This window comes from Salvia hispanica, chromosome 1, assembly GCF_029641045.1.
Source record: "Salvia hispanica isolate PSC_SH4W2 chromosome 1, Shi_PSC_v1, whole genome shotgun sequence".
NCBI classification, from domain to species: Eukaryota; Viridiplantae; Streptophyta; class Magnoliopsida; order Lamiales; family Lamiaceae; genus Salvia; species Salvia hispanica.
In genome coordinates this window covers 30599139-30614801 of record NC_142692.1, presented here as the reverse complement: position 1 = coordinate 30614801, position 15663 = coordinate 30599139, and the positions used below count along the sequence as shown (strand labels likewise).

The 15663-nt window shown below is 36.7% G+C and overlaps 3 protein-coding genes across 6 annotated transcripts; 1 reads left to right on the top strand and 2 right to left on the bottom strand.

Moving 5' to 3' along the window:
- The first annotated feature begins 7438 nt into the window (after positions 1 to 7438).
- LOC125222028 (large ribosomal subunit protein eL43z) lies at positions 7439 to 9128 on the top strand. The gene is made up of 5 exons (XM_048124414.2): positions 7439 to 7540; positions 8382 to 8421; positions 8563 to 8651; positions 8732 to 8814; positions 8894 to 9128. The coding sequence occupies exons 1-5, from the start codon at positions 7538 to 7540 to the stop codon at positions 8955 to 8957; spliced, it is 279 nt and encodes a 92-aa protein (XP_047980371.1). The 5' UTR covers positions 7439 to 7537; the 3' UTR covers positions 8958 to 9128.
- Positions 9129 to 9554: 426 nt separating this feature from the next.
- LOC125222027 (putative casein kinase II subunit beta-4) lies at positions 9555 to 11981 on the bottom strand. 2 transcript variants are annotated; one of them, XM_048124413.2, is made up of 5 exons: positions 11585 to 11981; positions 10977 to 11183; positions 10453 to 10562; positions 10197 to 10362; positions 9555 to 10035 (listed from the first exon to the last, which is right to left on the bottom strand). In XM_048124413.2, the coding sequence occupies exons 1-5, from the start codon at positions 11751 to 11753 to the stop codon at positions 9905 to 9907; spliced, it is 783 nt and encodes a 260-aa protein (XP_047980370.1). In that variant the 5' UTR covers positions 11754 to 11981; the 3' UTR covers positions 9555 to 9904. The 2 variants fall into 2 exon arrangements, with proteins under 2 accessions (XP_047980370.1, XP_047980369.1); XM_048124412.2 differs by having other exon boundaries at positions 10977 to 11198; positions 11585 to 11977.
- A 1518-nt stretch (positions 11982 to 13499) lies between these two features.
- LOC125223500 (Cox19 family protein (CHCH motif)) lies at positions 13500 to 15057 on the bottom strand. 3 transcript variants are annotated; one of them, XR_007176723.2, is made up of 4 exons: positions 14913 to 15057; positions 14277 to 14353; positions 14042 to 14175; positions 13500 to 13804 (listed from the first exon to the last, which is right to left on the bottom strand). XR_007176723.2 is itself a non-coding variant. In XM_048126676.2 (4 exons), the coding sequence occupies exons 1-3, from the start codon at positions 14989 to 14991 to the stop codon at positions 14128 to 14130; spliced, it is 204 nt and encodes a 67-aa protein (XP_047982633.1). In that variant the 5' UTR covers positions 14992 to 15057; the 3' UTR covers positions 13500 to 13804; positions 14120 to 14127. The 3 variants fall into 3 exon arrangements, 2 of the variants coding, with proteins under 2 accessions (XP_047982633.1, XP_088918441.1); XM_048126676.2 differs by having other exon boundaries at positions 14120 to 14175; XM_089062315.1 differs by lacking the exon at positions 13500 to 13804 and having other exon boundaries at positions 13926 to 14175.
- Between the last annotated feature and the right edge of the window lie 606 nt (positions 15058 to 15663).

Here is a 15663-nt window from a genome sequence, read left to right as displayed (position 1 = left end):
ACCCAGCTGTTTGTGCTGTAACTTCCAGAACAGACCCATCCCATGGAGCCTAGGTGATGTGAGCTCCTTCTTGCTGAGCTTTGAAGCAAGGATGGAAAATACCAGAGGAAGTTCCACCAGCATTTAAGGTTCACAGCCCACTTTGAATCTGGTGCAACAAGCTGGACAAAAGAGGGATTTCCCACTCTCTTACTCTAGCAAATTTGATAATGGAAGATGTAGAGGAGGATCAAGAAACCAACGAGGAGGTCGAGGTGGCAGAGGATTTGGAAGAGGAGGCAACAAAATTGTGTGCCAGCTCTGTGAGAAACCTGGTCATTCTGCAGTAAAGTGTTGGCACAGGTTTGAACAAAACTTCACCCCTCCTCAGGTTCAATTCAGATCAAATCCACCCCAGCAACAGCTGCAAGGCTATCTCAATCCCTCAGCTCACTTGGTGCAATCTGTGCCGAGATCACCTTCAGCATCTTTTTCTGTTGGAAATCAGTCAGAGTTCAATTATGAAGCTGGACCCTCCACAAGCTGGTATCGGATTCAGGGGCAACCCATCATATCTCCAATGATCTGAGCAATCTGAACATTAGTACAGAATATACAGGAGGTAAGAATTTAGTTCTTGGAAATGGATCTGCTGTTTCTATCTCTAATATTGGTGAATCTGCCTTTAGTACCCATTCATCTACTAGTTCCAGAAAACTTCATCTCAAGAATCTTTTGCATGTTCCTAGCATTACAAAGAATCTTCTTAGTGTGTCTAAATTTGCTAGGGATAACTCAGTGTTCTTTGAATTTCACCCTGACTTTTGTTTTGTCAAGGATCTGGGCACCAAGCAAATCGTGCTCAAGGGAACTCTTGAGAAAGGGTTGTATCACTTCTTAGTTGACCATTCCCCAATCAAGAGAAGCTGTAGCTCCAATTTTCCTTCCAATCAAGACACTCCTGTTATTCATTCTGTCAGCCTGGACCCTTCCAACCCCAGCAGCAGCATGGACATTACCAACTCTAGCAGCAGTTCAAGTAGTTCTTCTGGCCTAGATGTTGCTTTGTGGCACAATAGACTAGGCCATCCTGCTCTAGATGTTGTTAAAATTGCTTTAAATAGTTGTAACATTCCTTTTGTGTCAATGAAAACTCCTCACTTTGTGATCCATGCTGCATTTCAAAAGCACACAGACTTCCCTATACTCAATCTGATTCTGTCATTGGTTCTCCTCTTGAGTTGATCCACAGTGACTTGTGGGGACCATCCCCTATTATTTCCAGAAATGGCTTTTCCTATTATGTTTCATTTGTTGATCACTTCTCAAGATACACTTGGATCTATCTACTGAAACACAAAAATTATGTGCATTCAGCCTTTAAGGAATTTAAATCAATGATTGAGAATCTCTATAATTGCAAGATCAAAACTCTCCAGTCAGATTGGGGAGGTGAGTTTCAAGGATTGACTTCTTTTCTGAAAGACAGTGGTATTTTCCATAGAGTTTCATGTCCCTATACACCACAACAAAATGGCTTAGCTGAGAGAAAGCATAGGCATATAGTGGAGACAGGATTGGCCTTGTTAGCTCAAGCATCTTTGCCTCAAAAATTTTGGGATGATGCCTTCATTACTGCTGTTCATCTGATAAATCTAATGCCATCTAAGGTCATCATGAATCTCTCTCCCTATGAAAGACTGCATTCCAAGAAACCAGATTATAGCCATCTAAGAGTTTTTGGGTGCTTGTGTTATCCCCTCACTCGGCCTTATAACAAACACAAATTGCATTTTAGATCAGTCCGAGCCACCTTTTTGGGATATAGTCCTCATCATAAGGGATATAAAGCACTCCAACCTAATGGAAAGGTGATCATCACAAGAGATATACTCTTTGATGAATCCAACTTTCCATTCAAGTCCACTTCTTCTGAGAAAAACAGAGAAAACTCCTTTTTTCCTCCACAAAATCCTTTTCCATCTTACTCTTCATCCACAAATCTTTCACAACCTGCAAATGCTTCAGATCCTTAAGATACACTACAGCCTCACTCTCATTCCTCTTCATCTTCAAACTCAAGTTCAGCCACTCCAGCTTCACACTCTTCTTCACAGATCCCTCACAATTCCTCTCCTACTCCTCATAACTCCTCTCCTATCCCATCCAGCCATGATGATTCTACTTCAATTCCCATTTCTGATCCAAAGCAGCCTACTCACTCCATGATCACCAGATCCAAAGATGGCATATTTAAGCCAAGAGTGTTCACTGTACAGCTATCACCATACCTCACTCCAAGGTCTATTTTGGAAGCTTTGCTTATCCCAATTTGGAAGGCTGCAATGCTATCTGAATTTCTTGCTCTTCTCAAGAACCGCACTTGGATCTTGACCACTCTTCCACCTGGGAAAAATCTCATTGGCTGTACCTGGATCTTCAAGATTAAGTTCCACATTTCTGGAGAGATAGCAAGGCACAAAGCAAGACTTGTTGCTCAGGGTTTTTCACAGCAACCAGGCTTTGATTTTAATGAAACCTTCAGTCCGGTTGTTAAGCCTACAACCATCAGAATTATTCTTAGTTTGGCTTTTTCTCTTGAGTGGTCTGTCACACATCTTGATGTGAATAATGCCTTTCTAAATGGAGATTTGAAAGAGGATATCTACATGAAACAACCACCTGGTTTTGAGCAAGGGGGGCCACATCTAGTATGCAAACTCAACAAAGCAATATATGGGCTTAAACAGGCTTCAAGAGCCTGGTTCTTTACAGTTCACTCACTGCTGCTTACTCTTGGTTTCACCCAGTCTCGAGCTGATGCTTCTATGTTCTTCAGGCACAGAGGAAATGAAGTCATATATCTACTTATCTATGTAGATGATATGCTCATTACGGGCAATTCCTCAGTTGCTATCCAACAGGTGATTTCTCAATTGCATTCTCACTTTTCTTTAAAAGATCTTAGGGAGGTGAGTCTATTTCTTGGAGTTGAAGTAGTAAGAACTGCTGAAAATGGTCTTCATTTATGCCAATCCAAGTACATCAAAGATCTCTTAAAGAAAGCCAATATGGTGGGTGCTAAAGGCTGTCCTACTCCTATGTCCTCTAGTTGTGAACTGAGCAAGAGTGTAGGAGAACCAATTTCTGATCCAAAAATGTTTAGAAGTGTTGTGGGAGCACTTCAATATGCAGCCATAACAAGACCAGATATAAATTATGCAGTGAATAAAGTGAGCCAATACATGTCTTCACCATTGGACACACACTGGAGAGCTATGAAGAGGATACTTAGGTATCTCTCTGGAACTGTAGATTTTGGCATTCAGATTCACAAGTCCAATGGTGAAATATCAGCATTCTCTGACTCAGATTGGGCTGTTGATCTTGATGATAGAAGATCAACAAGTGGGCTCTGTGCTTTCTATGGCAGAAATTTGATATCATGGTGTGTAAAGAAACAAAATGTTGTAGCACGTTCAAGCACTGAGGCAGAGTATAGAAGTTTGGCACAAGCAGCTTGTGAAGTGACTTGGTTGAATTCACTACTTAAAGAGATGAAGGTGCAGAAGAAGTGCAATCCGGTTGTTTGGGTGGACAATCTAAGTGCCATTGCACTGGCCTCAAATCCGGTGTTGCACGCACGAACAAAACACATAGAACTTGATGTGCATTTTGTGAGAGACAAAGTTCTTGCTAAGGAAATAGAACTGAGACATGTCCCAACTCTGGACCAGATAGCAGACATCTTCACAAAGCCATTGAGTCAACAATCCTTCGTGAAGCTGCGGCAAAGATTGGGGGTTGTGTCACTTGCCATTTTAAAGTTGAAAGTATTTTAGTGTTTCTCGGCAGATTTTAAAGTAAAACCCGAGTGCACTTAAAGATGGCATGACATGACTTTATTTTATGAAAATATTTTGGCATAAGTTCACTGAGTGTATCAAGTACTCAGCTCTGCATGTGTTTTCCCTATGTGCAGGTTGAGCTGTGACGAACGTAGAGGATGTTGAGCATAAAAGTGAAGAATATAGCAAATAACGTATTTTGAATATATTATGTCTCCATACATAATATTATTCAACTCTCGAATGCTTCCGCAAAACAGAATTTCTTTTGATTTCATGTATTTATTGTGATAATATTCATTTCAAGTTGTTGATTGTTGAAATGATACTGATTTTATTCGAGCTATTCCCATTTATTTTGAGCTTGTATTGTTGTCCCCTTTCTTCACCGCTTCTTTAATCCCCCATTAGTCGCGATCAACCGTGTTCTCTACCCTTAGAAAATGCGGTCGTGACAAAATGGTATCAGAGCAATTTTTCTTTCCGCTCTGGACCCAAGAGTCCTTTTCAGTCTTAGTCTAGACTCGTTTCGCTAGACAAAAAAAAATTGAATTGAAGGCTCAACATTCCGCTTCGCCACGCTCAACCGAGAAAGAGGTAATATACTTTTTATGAAAAATTTCTATGAGAAAGTTTTGGCGAAAGGAGGATGAGAAAATTTTCGAGAAAGAAAGATTTTGAAGAGGAATGATGGAGTATTTGACACGAAAGATGAAAGTTGATGTTAAAGTATGTTTTGAGTTTTGAGTCAAAAACTTTTATTTTAAAATTTAAACTGAGATGTTGAAATTTTGAGAAAAAATGTGAGCTCGAAAGAAAATGTTTGTTGTGAATGTAGAGGTGAAGTGCGAAAGTGTTTTGCTTTGGGATGTGTAAATGTTGTGTCTTCATACATGATATTATTCTACTCTCGAGTGCTTCCGCTAAACAGTACTCCCTCCGTCCCGCTTTAGCAGTCCCATTGACTTTTCTGCACTCGTTTTGTAAAAATGATAATAAATAGTTAAAGTGGAGAAATAATAAAGTAAAAAAGAGAATAATATAGAGAAGAGTCTTATCTACATTATTCTCTTTTTTACTTTATTATTTCTCCACTTTAACTATTTATTATCATTTTTACAAAACGAGTGCATAAAAGTCAATGGGACTGCTAAAGCGGGACGGAGGGAGTATTTCTTTGAGTTCAAGTATTGTTGAAATAATATTGATTTCGAGTTGTTGATTATTGAAGTGATACTCTGATTTTTATTTGACTTATTTCCTATGACATCGAGCTTTGGTCGAGTATATTTCGTTGTTCCCCTTTTCTTCCCCTTTTCTTTAACTATCCCCTATTCGCGATCAACCGTGTTTTCTATCCTTAGAAAATGCGGTCGTGACAGAATGGACGAAGAGACACCACTTCTTTGTGAAGGAATAAAGATTTGGACTAGCATAAATTAATTGATGTATTGGACTCAATATACTTTTGCATAAATAATTTAGGATGCCCCAACTCTTGTAATAAATACAGCAAAGAAAAGAAGTAAAATAATTGGTGAAAAGGCTTCTCAAAAACTAAGTGGGATTCGAATAGAATAAAATGGATCCTTCATGATCAACTGTAAAAGTCCAAAACTCTTTCAAGCTCAAAAAGAACAAAAGATTAAATGAAAAAAAAAGTTTGGCTTAAAAATTGTCATCCTTTCGAGAACAACAAAAGGATACAAAAAGTCGGGGTGTTACATTCTATCCACCTTAACAAAAATTTCGTCCCGAAATTTGCTTACCTCTTTCGAATATAATATTTCTCCACCATCTTGTCTTCCAATTCCAAACAGCTTCTTCATATCATTTAATTAACAATTGAAGTTGAAAGTATTTTAGTGTTTCTCGGCAGATTTTAAAGTAAAACCCGAGTGCACTTAAAGATGGCATGACATGACTTTATTTTATGAAAATATTTTGGCATAAGTTCACTGAGTGTATCAAGTACTCAGCTCTGCATGTGTTTTCCCTATGTGCAGGTTGAGCTGTGACGAACGTAGAGGATGTTGAGCATAAAAGTGAAGAATATAGCAAATAACGTATTTTGAATATATTATGTCTCCATACATAATATTATTCAACTCTCGAATGCTTCCGCAAAACAGAATTTCTTTTGATTTCATGTATTTATTGTGATAATATTCATTTCAAGTTGTTGATTGTTGAAATGATACTGATTTTATTCGAGCTATTCCCATTTATTTTGAGCTTGTATTGTTGTCCCCTTTCTTCACCGCTTCTTTAATCCCCCATTAGTCGCGATCAACCGTGTTCTCTGTCTTTAGAAAATGCGATCGTGACATTGTCGGACGAGGCGCCACACGTTGACGTGAGGGCGGCGAGGAAGGAGTACTAACACTTAATGTGGACGAATCAATGAGCTAATAATGAGAAGCAAGAACAAAAAACTGTAACATCTGAATTTTACGTGGAAAAACCTCTTCAGCATGATTAATACGAATTTGACTAAACTTCATGTGCTATTCCGATAATTTACCATTTTTTGTTCTCGTGCATAGACATTTCTGAAAAATAAAGCTTTAAGTTATTATCCTAGAAAAAATTCTCTCTCACCATCTTTACAATTAATTTTTTTTGCTATCAGAAGATGTTAGACGCCGTGGACGGATCTAGTAAGAGCATCAGAGAGGCATTTGCCCCACTCAAATTTTCTACTCAATGTATATATTGCCTATTATAATTTTTTAAAAAAAATTCACTAAAAAACCCTCTTCAAATTCTCCGTAGATAAATTTGCCACTCTCCCACAAATTCCCAGCTCTGCCCTTGTTAGACATGCTTAGGATGGTTACAACTTTAAAAATTTCTACATTTTGGACAAACACATCAAATATACTCACTCATCCCTAATAATTTGTCAACATTTAATCCGAAACGAGTTTAAGAAATATAATTGAAAGTGGGTTGAAAAAACGAGTTTCCACAAGAATATGCACTTTTCAATTTTGGAAATTCTTTTTATCTCTAATAAGGTGAGACCCATTCCACTAACAATACTTTGATTACTACTTTTGTCTCTCTACCTCTCTCTTTTACTTTATCAATTTTGAATTAAAACTCGTGCTGAACCTAAAGTGTATCTTTTTTGTGACGGATCGGAGGGAGCAATAAAATGTGAGTGGGAATGAGTTAGATGAATGTGGGGTCCACTACCCCAAATTGGTAAAAGTGAAAGGTAATAAATTTTTAGGGACAAACGAAAATAGAAAATAGAAATAAGTGACAAATCTTTATAGTCAGAGGGAGTATTTATTTAGCTTTACTTATTAATTTTGTAGACTTGCAGTAGTTGCACAAGCCTTTGTTGTTTAATGTGAGAGTATATTTGTTCTTTCTAAATATTCATTTTATTTGATTTACCAAATAATCCTATTTCTTAGGGGACAAATAAATTTAACCGCATAAAATAAAATTATTTAAATCTACTTAGTTGATTAACATATTGGATTATTAAGTAGACAAAAGGGCCCAAATACGTTGGGCCAAACTAATGCAAATGCCCATATATTTGTGAATGGGCCGAATTAAATTGGGCTACATTAATTTGATTGCAAAAGTCCTCGATAGGTTTCGGTTATATATAATCACAGAATTGCATCTAGGGTTGAATCTAGGGTTTTTCGTCGCTGCAGCCTCACAGTCGTCTCTCTAGCTCGTTTGCGATGGTAAGCTTCTACCTTTCCGATGCGATTCTGCATTTTGCTCTGCGTCTTTCGTTGTTAACCGAATTGCATCAACAACTGCTGCTTATAACTCTGTATCTCATTTGCTTTACCCCTTGATTTGGGCAATTTAGGGGAAGTTTAATTGGTTCGGTGATAGTCTGATTATGCATTTACACGAGTAATTTGATTGATTTACATAGTTATTATGCGGTGCTTGCGTGACTCGCTTTGGTTATCGAATATCATTACTTCTGCTGCTTGCTTTGCACTGTAGATTTGAGTCATGTATTGATCGGCAGCTAAATAAACTTTAATTGTTTAAGACGGAGTTATTTGATTTTTGGTTCCGTTGTGAATATATCTTCTTTCAAAATTTTCAAGATTTTTAATGTATTCGAAGTTAATTACTTTAATTAGCAGTTTACTGGTCATCTCATCATTGCTGAGCAAGCTAATCTCTCCAGCTCTGTTTTTCATTTGCTTCCCCTGTGAGGTTCGGTGTTAATCTGATTATGTATTTTCACGTGTAATTTGATTGATTAACTTTGTCATTATGCGTTACTTGGGCCCTCGCTTTGGTTATCGGTTGTTAACGCTATTGTTGTTTGGTTTGCACTGTAGATTCGAGTCACATATATCTTGGTTGTTCATATACTTTAATTGTTGGAGGCAGAGTTATTTGATTTCTTTCACAATTTTTAAGATTTTATATAGCACTCCAAATATTAAGTTATTTGCTTTAATGATCATTTGATTGCCTATTTCATCTTTGTTGAGCTATAGATAAAGGTGTAGATTTTGTCAGTCTTTTAACACTTCTTCATTTAATTCCTATATACAGGCCAAGAGAACCAAGAAGGTTGGCATTGTTGGTAAATATGGTAGGTTCAATTTTGATTTGTTTCATTTTTACTAATCGACTACTATTTCTTACCGATTTTAATCTCACACATAGGGTTTACACACATTTGTTTGTTCTTTATGTATTTTCCCTAAATCTTGGATATTCCATGAAACTGCAGGCACTCGTTATGGTGCTAGTTTGAGGAAGCAAATCAAAAAGATGGAAGTCAGTCAACACAGCAAGTACTTCTGCGAGTTTTGCGGCAAGGTGTGTACTTTTTAGTAAATGCTTAAACTTGCATTTTACCACTGTTTCCTAGTTCTGTAAATTCAATCTTCCGTGTGCAGTATGCTGTGAAGAGACAGGCTGTTGGCATTTGGGGTTGCAAGGACTGCGGCAAAGTGAAGGCCGGTGGTGCCTACACAATGAAGTAATTACCCTTTACTTGTGCCAATGGTCATCTATGTGTGCCTAATTCTCATATCCTGACTCTGATTCTTGTGTAACAGCACTGCCAGTGCTGTGACCGTCAGGAGCACTATCAGAAGGTTGAGGGAGGCTACTGAGAGTTAAATTTTAGGAAAGACGGTGTGAATTTTGATTTCTCTATTGTTATCCTTTCTCATTTTCGTTAGACTTGGGTGTTTATGCTTTCTCATCAAAACTGAGGCTTATATCGGTCGAAAGTGCAGCTGTAACTTGATTTTGAATGATGTTTACTATTATACGTATTTGTTTCATTGATGTTGTACCTGTTTGCCTTTTTATTCACAATCTCAGGAGTTTCTATTTTAGTCCATGGATTGTTATAGTTGGTTAAATTTTTTTGTTTGCTGCTCAACCTCATTTTACTCAACACTTGGGATTTTTTTCTATTGACAACAATTTGTAGCAGAGAACTAGTAGATTTTCAACTACGTAGTTAAGCTATTGAACTAAAGTTATCAGACACCCTTTATTACCAATATTTGGTTGTGGAGAAATGACACACCCTCTTGAATAAGATTTGAGTAAAAAAGAATACCTAAATCCTTAATCAATCAAGTACAATTAAGAACAATTGAACCTTCATAGCTTTGAACGATTTCTTCAGCGTACGCTGCTGCAAAATGACATTGTTTGGCCATATGCATGGCGTCTGTAGAATGATGGGAGTGCCATTTTGTGGAAGATGGAGAAAACAGTAGTAGTTACATTCGTCAACGTTTTTGTAGCAAAAATTTGATGACTCTAGCGTACAATATTTGTTAATTTCTTGGTGCAATTTAAATTTCAATATAGTGGTGACAAGTATGCACACGGGAAAAACTACAGGAGTAAGTGCTTCAAGCATCTCTCAGCATGGAAAAGATATTAGCTTACTTAGAGGCTCTTTTTCTTCCTTCAATATTTTTGCAATTCAATGTTGTCCTCAGCCTTCTCCTGCTCTGTCGCGAGGCCACTTGGTACACCACATTACACCAGATACAAAACGTTTACCCAAGCAATAATTTCAACTGCATGTGATGACGAAACATTCGTCAAGGCTTGTGGAGTTTGAACCCAAAAACTCTGGGGACATAGCTCTGCACAGGCTTCTGTGGCTTGAGGTGCCCATAGGTCATCAAATATAGATGAGGGAAAGTGGTACCAAAATATGCTCCATCCATATCTATGCTAGTTAAGGAAAGCATCACAAAATGAAACATACTATGCCAAGAGGATCTTGAGGATATCTCACTTACTGTTCCTGAGCTCAATACACTCAGTTGAAAATTGTGCATGAATTTACTACAATATGAAAATCTTAAGATAAAAAGCATAGAAGGATACTGCCTTGATATTTGGATCGTGGATAGAAAATATCTTCACATTTGGGACAGTATATTTTTACGGTACTGGAGTGTGGAATGTCTGATTGTCCAACGGGAAGACAAGGCTGTCCACAGCAATAAACTCTTGGACATCTTCCAAAGTCATAATTCTTGTACTTCTCTAACTGTTTTAGGTAGCAGCTTGACAAGTTAGATACCGTAACTGAAGGACGAGGAAGTTAGAAAAATAGAAGCTGAGGGAGTAATGATGATACCATTGCTGCCATTCCCTTGGAGGTCAAGATGTACCGGACATGGATAAGGCCGTAGAGCATTTCAGCAGCCGACTCAACCAATTCATTTTGTTCCTCAGTGAACATATCACCTACATATGTTCCAAATGGAGACTGTTAGCACTGAAACCAGTCCACTGTCAAAAGGCATCACAAGTGAACACCAGATGCCAATCACTAAAAATAAAAAAATCCAAACCAAGGAACACAGAAAAAGTAGCCCAAGCTTTGGGAGAACTGTGCACCAATAAATAGCATGCAGCTATTCATGAAACTACGAGGAAGCAGAGTTCACGCCACTATACAAACATTCAAGCAGCTATCTGGAAAAACATGATGACTTTATAAGTAACCAAAAACATAATTGCACCAGAAGTAACAAATGAATATGGCTATTGAAATTCATGCGAGCCACAACATTTTAGATGGATTTCTTCGATCCTTTACTGGTCGATCACAATCAAGGCTTGCAAAGAACAAGTAAGCAAACATTATAAAATGCCTACCATGAGAAGATTCAACATCCAGAATAAGGTCAAGTGCAGAATCATAATATGGTACTTGACTGCTCAACCCACAAAGATTAAAATCATCTTGGATGTATTCATCGTCGACTTCACAGAAGAATTCATTTCCACGCAAGTCGCAAAACCATGAAATCCAGGATGCATCATCCCCATCAGAACCACTGACATCAGATTCCTCTTCGCTGCCTGTGTCAGATTCATCTACAAGAGTCACATATAACGCAAAATTATTTTCTTGTTCAAAGAATACATATTTGGACTGTATGTAGAAGGACAAGTAAATGTTCATGCTGATAACGTAAACAGGCAGGCAAATACAAATAAAGTACAGACGGAATCCAAAATCAGCTATGATACAAGCATAAATACTAGTAGATGTTAACTGCATGCAAAGACTCCCTTTTAAGTCCAAGATGCAGGAGTAGGAGCATGTGAGGTTAAAGTAAAAGGGATTGGAGGAGGGAGTATATAGATAAAAATTGAAGGAAAAAAAAAAATTCGATTTTGACCGCCGCGGCTTGCAATAGACAACACGGCGGCGGTCCTATTGTTCACAAAAGCACAAGCAAAGTAGGCAAACAACCTACCATCCGAACACTGGTTTCTGTCAGTAGGGAGGGTGGAGGAAGAGCGATTGGTTCTAGGGTCGACGGAACCCTTGTTTCTGGAGGTGGAAGGCGAAGACTTTTCCAAATGTTTGTCCAAGGCGTCGTCGATTCGCTTCCGATCCAACATCTCCCCTCGATCTCTGTACATGTTAGCCAACAGGGGAAAATCAAATTGACCAAAATTAGGAGAGGCGTATGGGATTGGGAATCATAATTCCAAGATTGAAGGGGAAAAGGGTGAGAATTTGGAGAGAACTAGGGTTTGTTTCTATGGTACACCGAGAGAGAGACGCAGCTGGCGATGCTGCTCTTTATTTTTCATTTTCGATTTTCTTCGTTACGTCTCTGTTGATTCATTTTTCAGATATTTTTCTATTTTCCTTTTCCCTTTTCCCTTTTCCCTTTTCCCTTTTCATTCTTCTAATTTCCTTTTAATTAATTCAATAATCCGTTCTTTTTCGTTTTCTCTTCCTTACCAATATGTCTAGTAGTACCATTGCGTGTTTGATACTCATGTCAAGATAATGGCTACCAATAGGGGTGGGAATACGGATATCGGGTATTGAATTTACTCGTACCCGATCCGATATCCGTTGGATTTTGGATACCCAATATCCAATTTTATGGGATTGGATTTGGGATTGAGTATTGAAATATAAGATAAATCTGGTATTGGATAACCCGAATGGATATTGGGTATTACCCGAATATCAAATTTATTATTTTAACCATATTTTAAATTAGGTTTAGTCATTTTGCATTAAATAATCTTATACTTTAAAATAAAAGTGATCCATTTTTTTTTTGTTTTATACTACAAAATAAATGAAACATTAAAGACATTCAATTTAGATATTTCTATATTTCCATTAATATATAAAATTCAATTTTTTTATTAGTTATTAACATTTGTAAAGAGTCGGGTATTTGGGTACCCGATACGTCGGGTATGGATACCCGGAACGGGTATTGAAGTACCCGAAAATATATCGGGGCGGGTTTTGGATAGACATTTTGGTGATTTTCGGGTTTAGATACCCGGTTTTTTCGGGTCGGATATCTGTTGATATCCATATTCCCACCCCTAGCCACCAAGAAAATAATCAACAATTTTGATTAATTGTGTCCGAATCGAGTGTGGACATACCATTTTGATTAGCTCGTATTTAATTATGTTTCATATTTAATTATGTTTCATACTCCATATAATATAACTACTATTATAAAATTTGCAGTTGCTTTTTTTGATGCGAATACTGAATAATGTGAAGATTGGATTTACTCTTTGATTTTCTTTATTGTGAGACTCTGTGTCATTATCAATTTTATTAAATCTCCCCTATTGAGTATTGACTTAAATCTTCCTGCTGCGTCATTGAAGAAAATCTTTGAATTTCTTCACATTTTCAACAACAAAAATCTGTCAATCGATGCCCATATAACCTACAGTATTTAATTAGTATGACATAACAAAAAAGCATACATTTTGCAAGTTTGGATGAAAATTGAGGCTAAAATATGATACCAAACGCAAAGAAAAAGATATTAAGATTCCACATTTAAGTAGCCAAATTAATATATATACCTAATACGCCCATCCCATGCAAGGCGCAATAATAATCACATTCTATAAATTGTAACTACGTACTTAATTATGAGTATCAGAGCTAATTTGGTCTATTAAGAAATTCATAGCAAATTAGAATTTGTACTACATTATAAAATAGATATAAAACCATATTCATATTATTATCAAACTAAAAGCACTCTATTATCCCAAGGAGATGAAAACAACAAATAATCATATTTAATGAGTCATCTTCCAAATGTGTATTGTGTGCACCCTCATCTTACTGTGAAAGCCATGGTAAAAAATATTGCTTTAAGACAATAATTATAAGAAGAAACCATAGGCAAATATTTTCATATTAAATAGTTCCACAATCCTAGAAACACACAAACAGATGTTACTAATGTGAATATATATACCTACTGTTTATCTCGTACCACATGGCACATACAACATAAAAGAGATCATAACATGTTATGATGAACAATCTTCATAGAAACAAAAGCAAATAGTAGTAACCTAATCAAAGTGAAACCAAACACAATGTATCATATTCTCCTCTTTCCATATAGTGAACTCTGTCTATCCACCTTTTAGAAAGGCCGGAACTTATCGAAAGCGATAAACATCTGCAAAGGAATTAGTTATAAGCTAGTAGTTGACTAGTTCACAAAAAAGAGAGAAAAGAAAGATCACAAAAATCCAAGTGTATACACAAAAGGCCCCTTTGAAAAATTTCACACATTATCGAATCTTGAAACAGAGCATAGCATTGCATAAATGGTTTCCTCACAAACTTATATAGGAAAACACAATCAGAAGATATTTGTTATTTGAGTAAAAAACTCGAGAGCAATGCTACATACAAGTGTAAGAAGACGAAATATCGGTGGGATACATATAACTGAGCATTCAAGCCCAAAATGTTACAGTCAATCATGTACCAATATGTTCATGAAAAGAGAGATCGACTCCTATTCCGTTCCAGCCGTGCTTCCCTCTGTCAGGTTAAAGAAAGGAGATAACCAATCTCTTCTCCAAATTCAATAATTAACACACGAAAATAATTAAGCATTTTCCATATACTAGTATAATCCTCACCTCCTTTTTTCTGCATTCCTTGTAAACGTCAAAATGTTGTTGGCATTTACTCTTCTCATTGCTGTATTCTTCTAAACCTGAAATATTAGAATGCAGAATATGTTAACTTTGAAAGCCATCACACAAATCTAAATAAATTGAAGTAAAGCTAAAACAGAAAGATATGGCAATTTGGAGGCAACAAAGAAAATAACAGAATGCTTTTGCCTTGGACATTACTAGTGAAATTATTCCCACTTAATAAACTATTCAAATGCAAAATCCAGAAGGATATGTAAAAATAACATTGTTTTCTCTTTCAAACCTCTCTCTAGCTGAGAGCCCTTGCTAATACCAACTCACCTATTGAGCTCCAAATTGTAATCTAGCTAATGCACAAAACACATAGGAGTATAATATTTTTATACAATCAATTCAGCTGAACTCAAAGCCCTAAAAAAATCCAAACCACGCGAAACCATTGATCTTCGAGATCCTAAGTGAGAATTCTACGAGGATTTCTCTAAAATTCACACTTTCCAAAGGAACGACAGAGATTATTCAAAATTGGGGAACATCAGATCAATTAAATCCTGTTCATAAACCCTAAACTAGAAGAGAGAGTGAAAAGGGTGATATTAAATGAAGGACGATTACATTTAAGGGAGGCGGTGTAAGCAGGGAAGCAATCAGAGTCGGAGATACGAGCAGCGCTAGGATACGCCGGCGACGTCATCTTCAACAAATTATTTTCTCCGATGATGTTTCTTCTTTTACTTTTCTGTTCATTATGATATGGGCTTCGTATATATTAGTAGGAGTACTCGTTAGCTTGGGCTTTAGCTTATTAACTACTTGGGCTCCATGTTTGGACCAATTAATTAAACCATACTTATTGAATACGAGTATCGACAAAACTTATAATACCTCCTAAAAGTAGAAACAATTATTTTTATCCGTTTCCTTAAAATAAAACTTTCCTTATTTAAAATTTTGAAATATTTTTTAAGAGAAAAAATAAATACTACTGTACTAGTTACTTACTCCATCCGTTCCATAGTACTCCCTCCGTTCACGAATAAGAGTCCCGTTTTTTCATTTTTGTCCGTCCACGAATAAGAGTCCCGGTTCATAATTACCATAAATGGTAAAGAGACCCCACATTCCACTAACTCATTCCACCCACATATCATTTAAAATTAATATATACAAGTGGGACCCCTATTCCACTAACTTTCTTCCACCCACTTTTCTTAACATTTCTTAAAATCCGTGTCATTTAGAAATGGGACTTTTAATCGTGGACGGAGGGAGTAATAGATTCATTTTGCCATTTTAGTACGTTCCATAGTAATAGAGTCATTTTCCTTTTTAGTAAAAGTCAACGCATTTTTCCACACCTACTTTA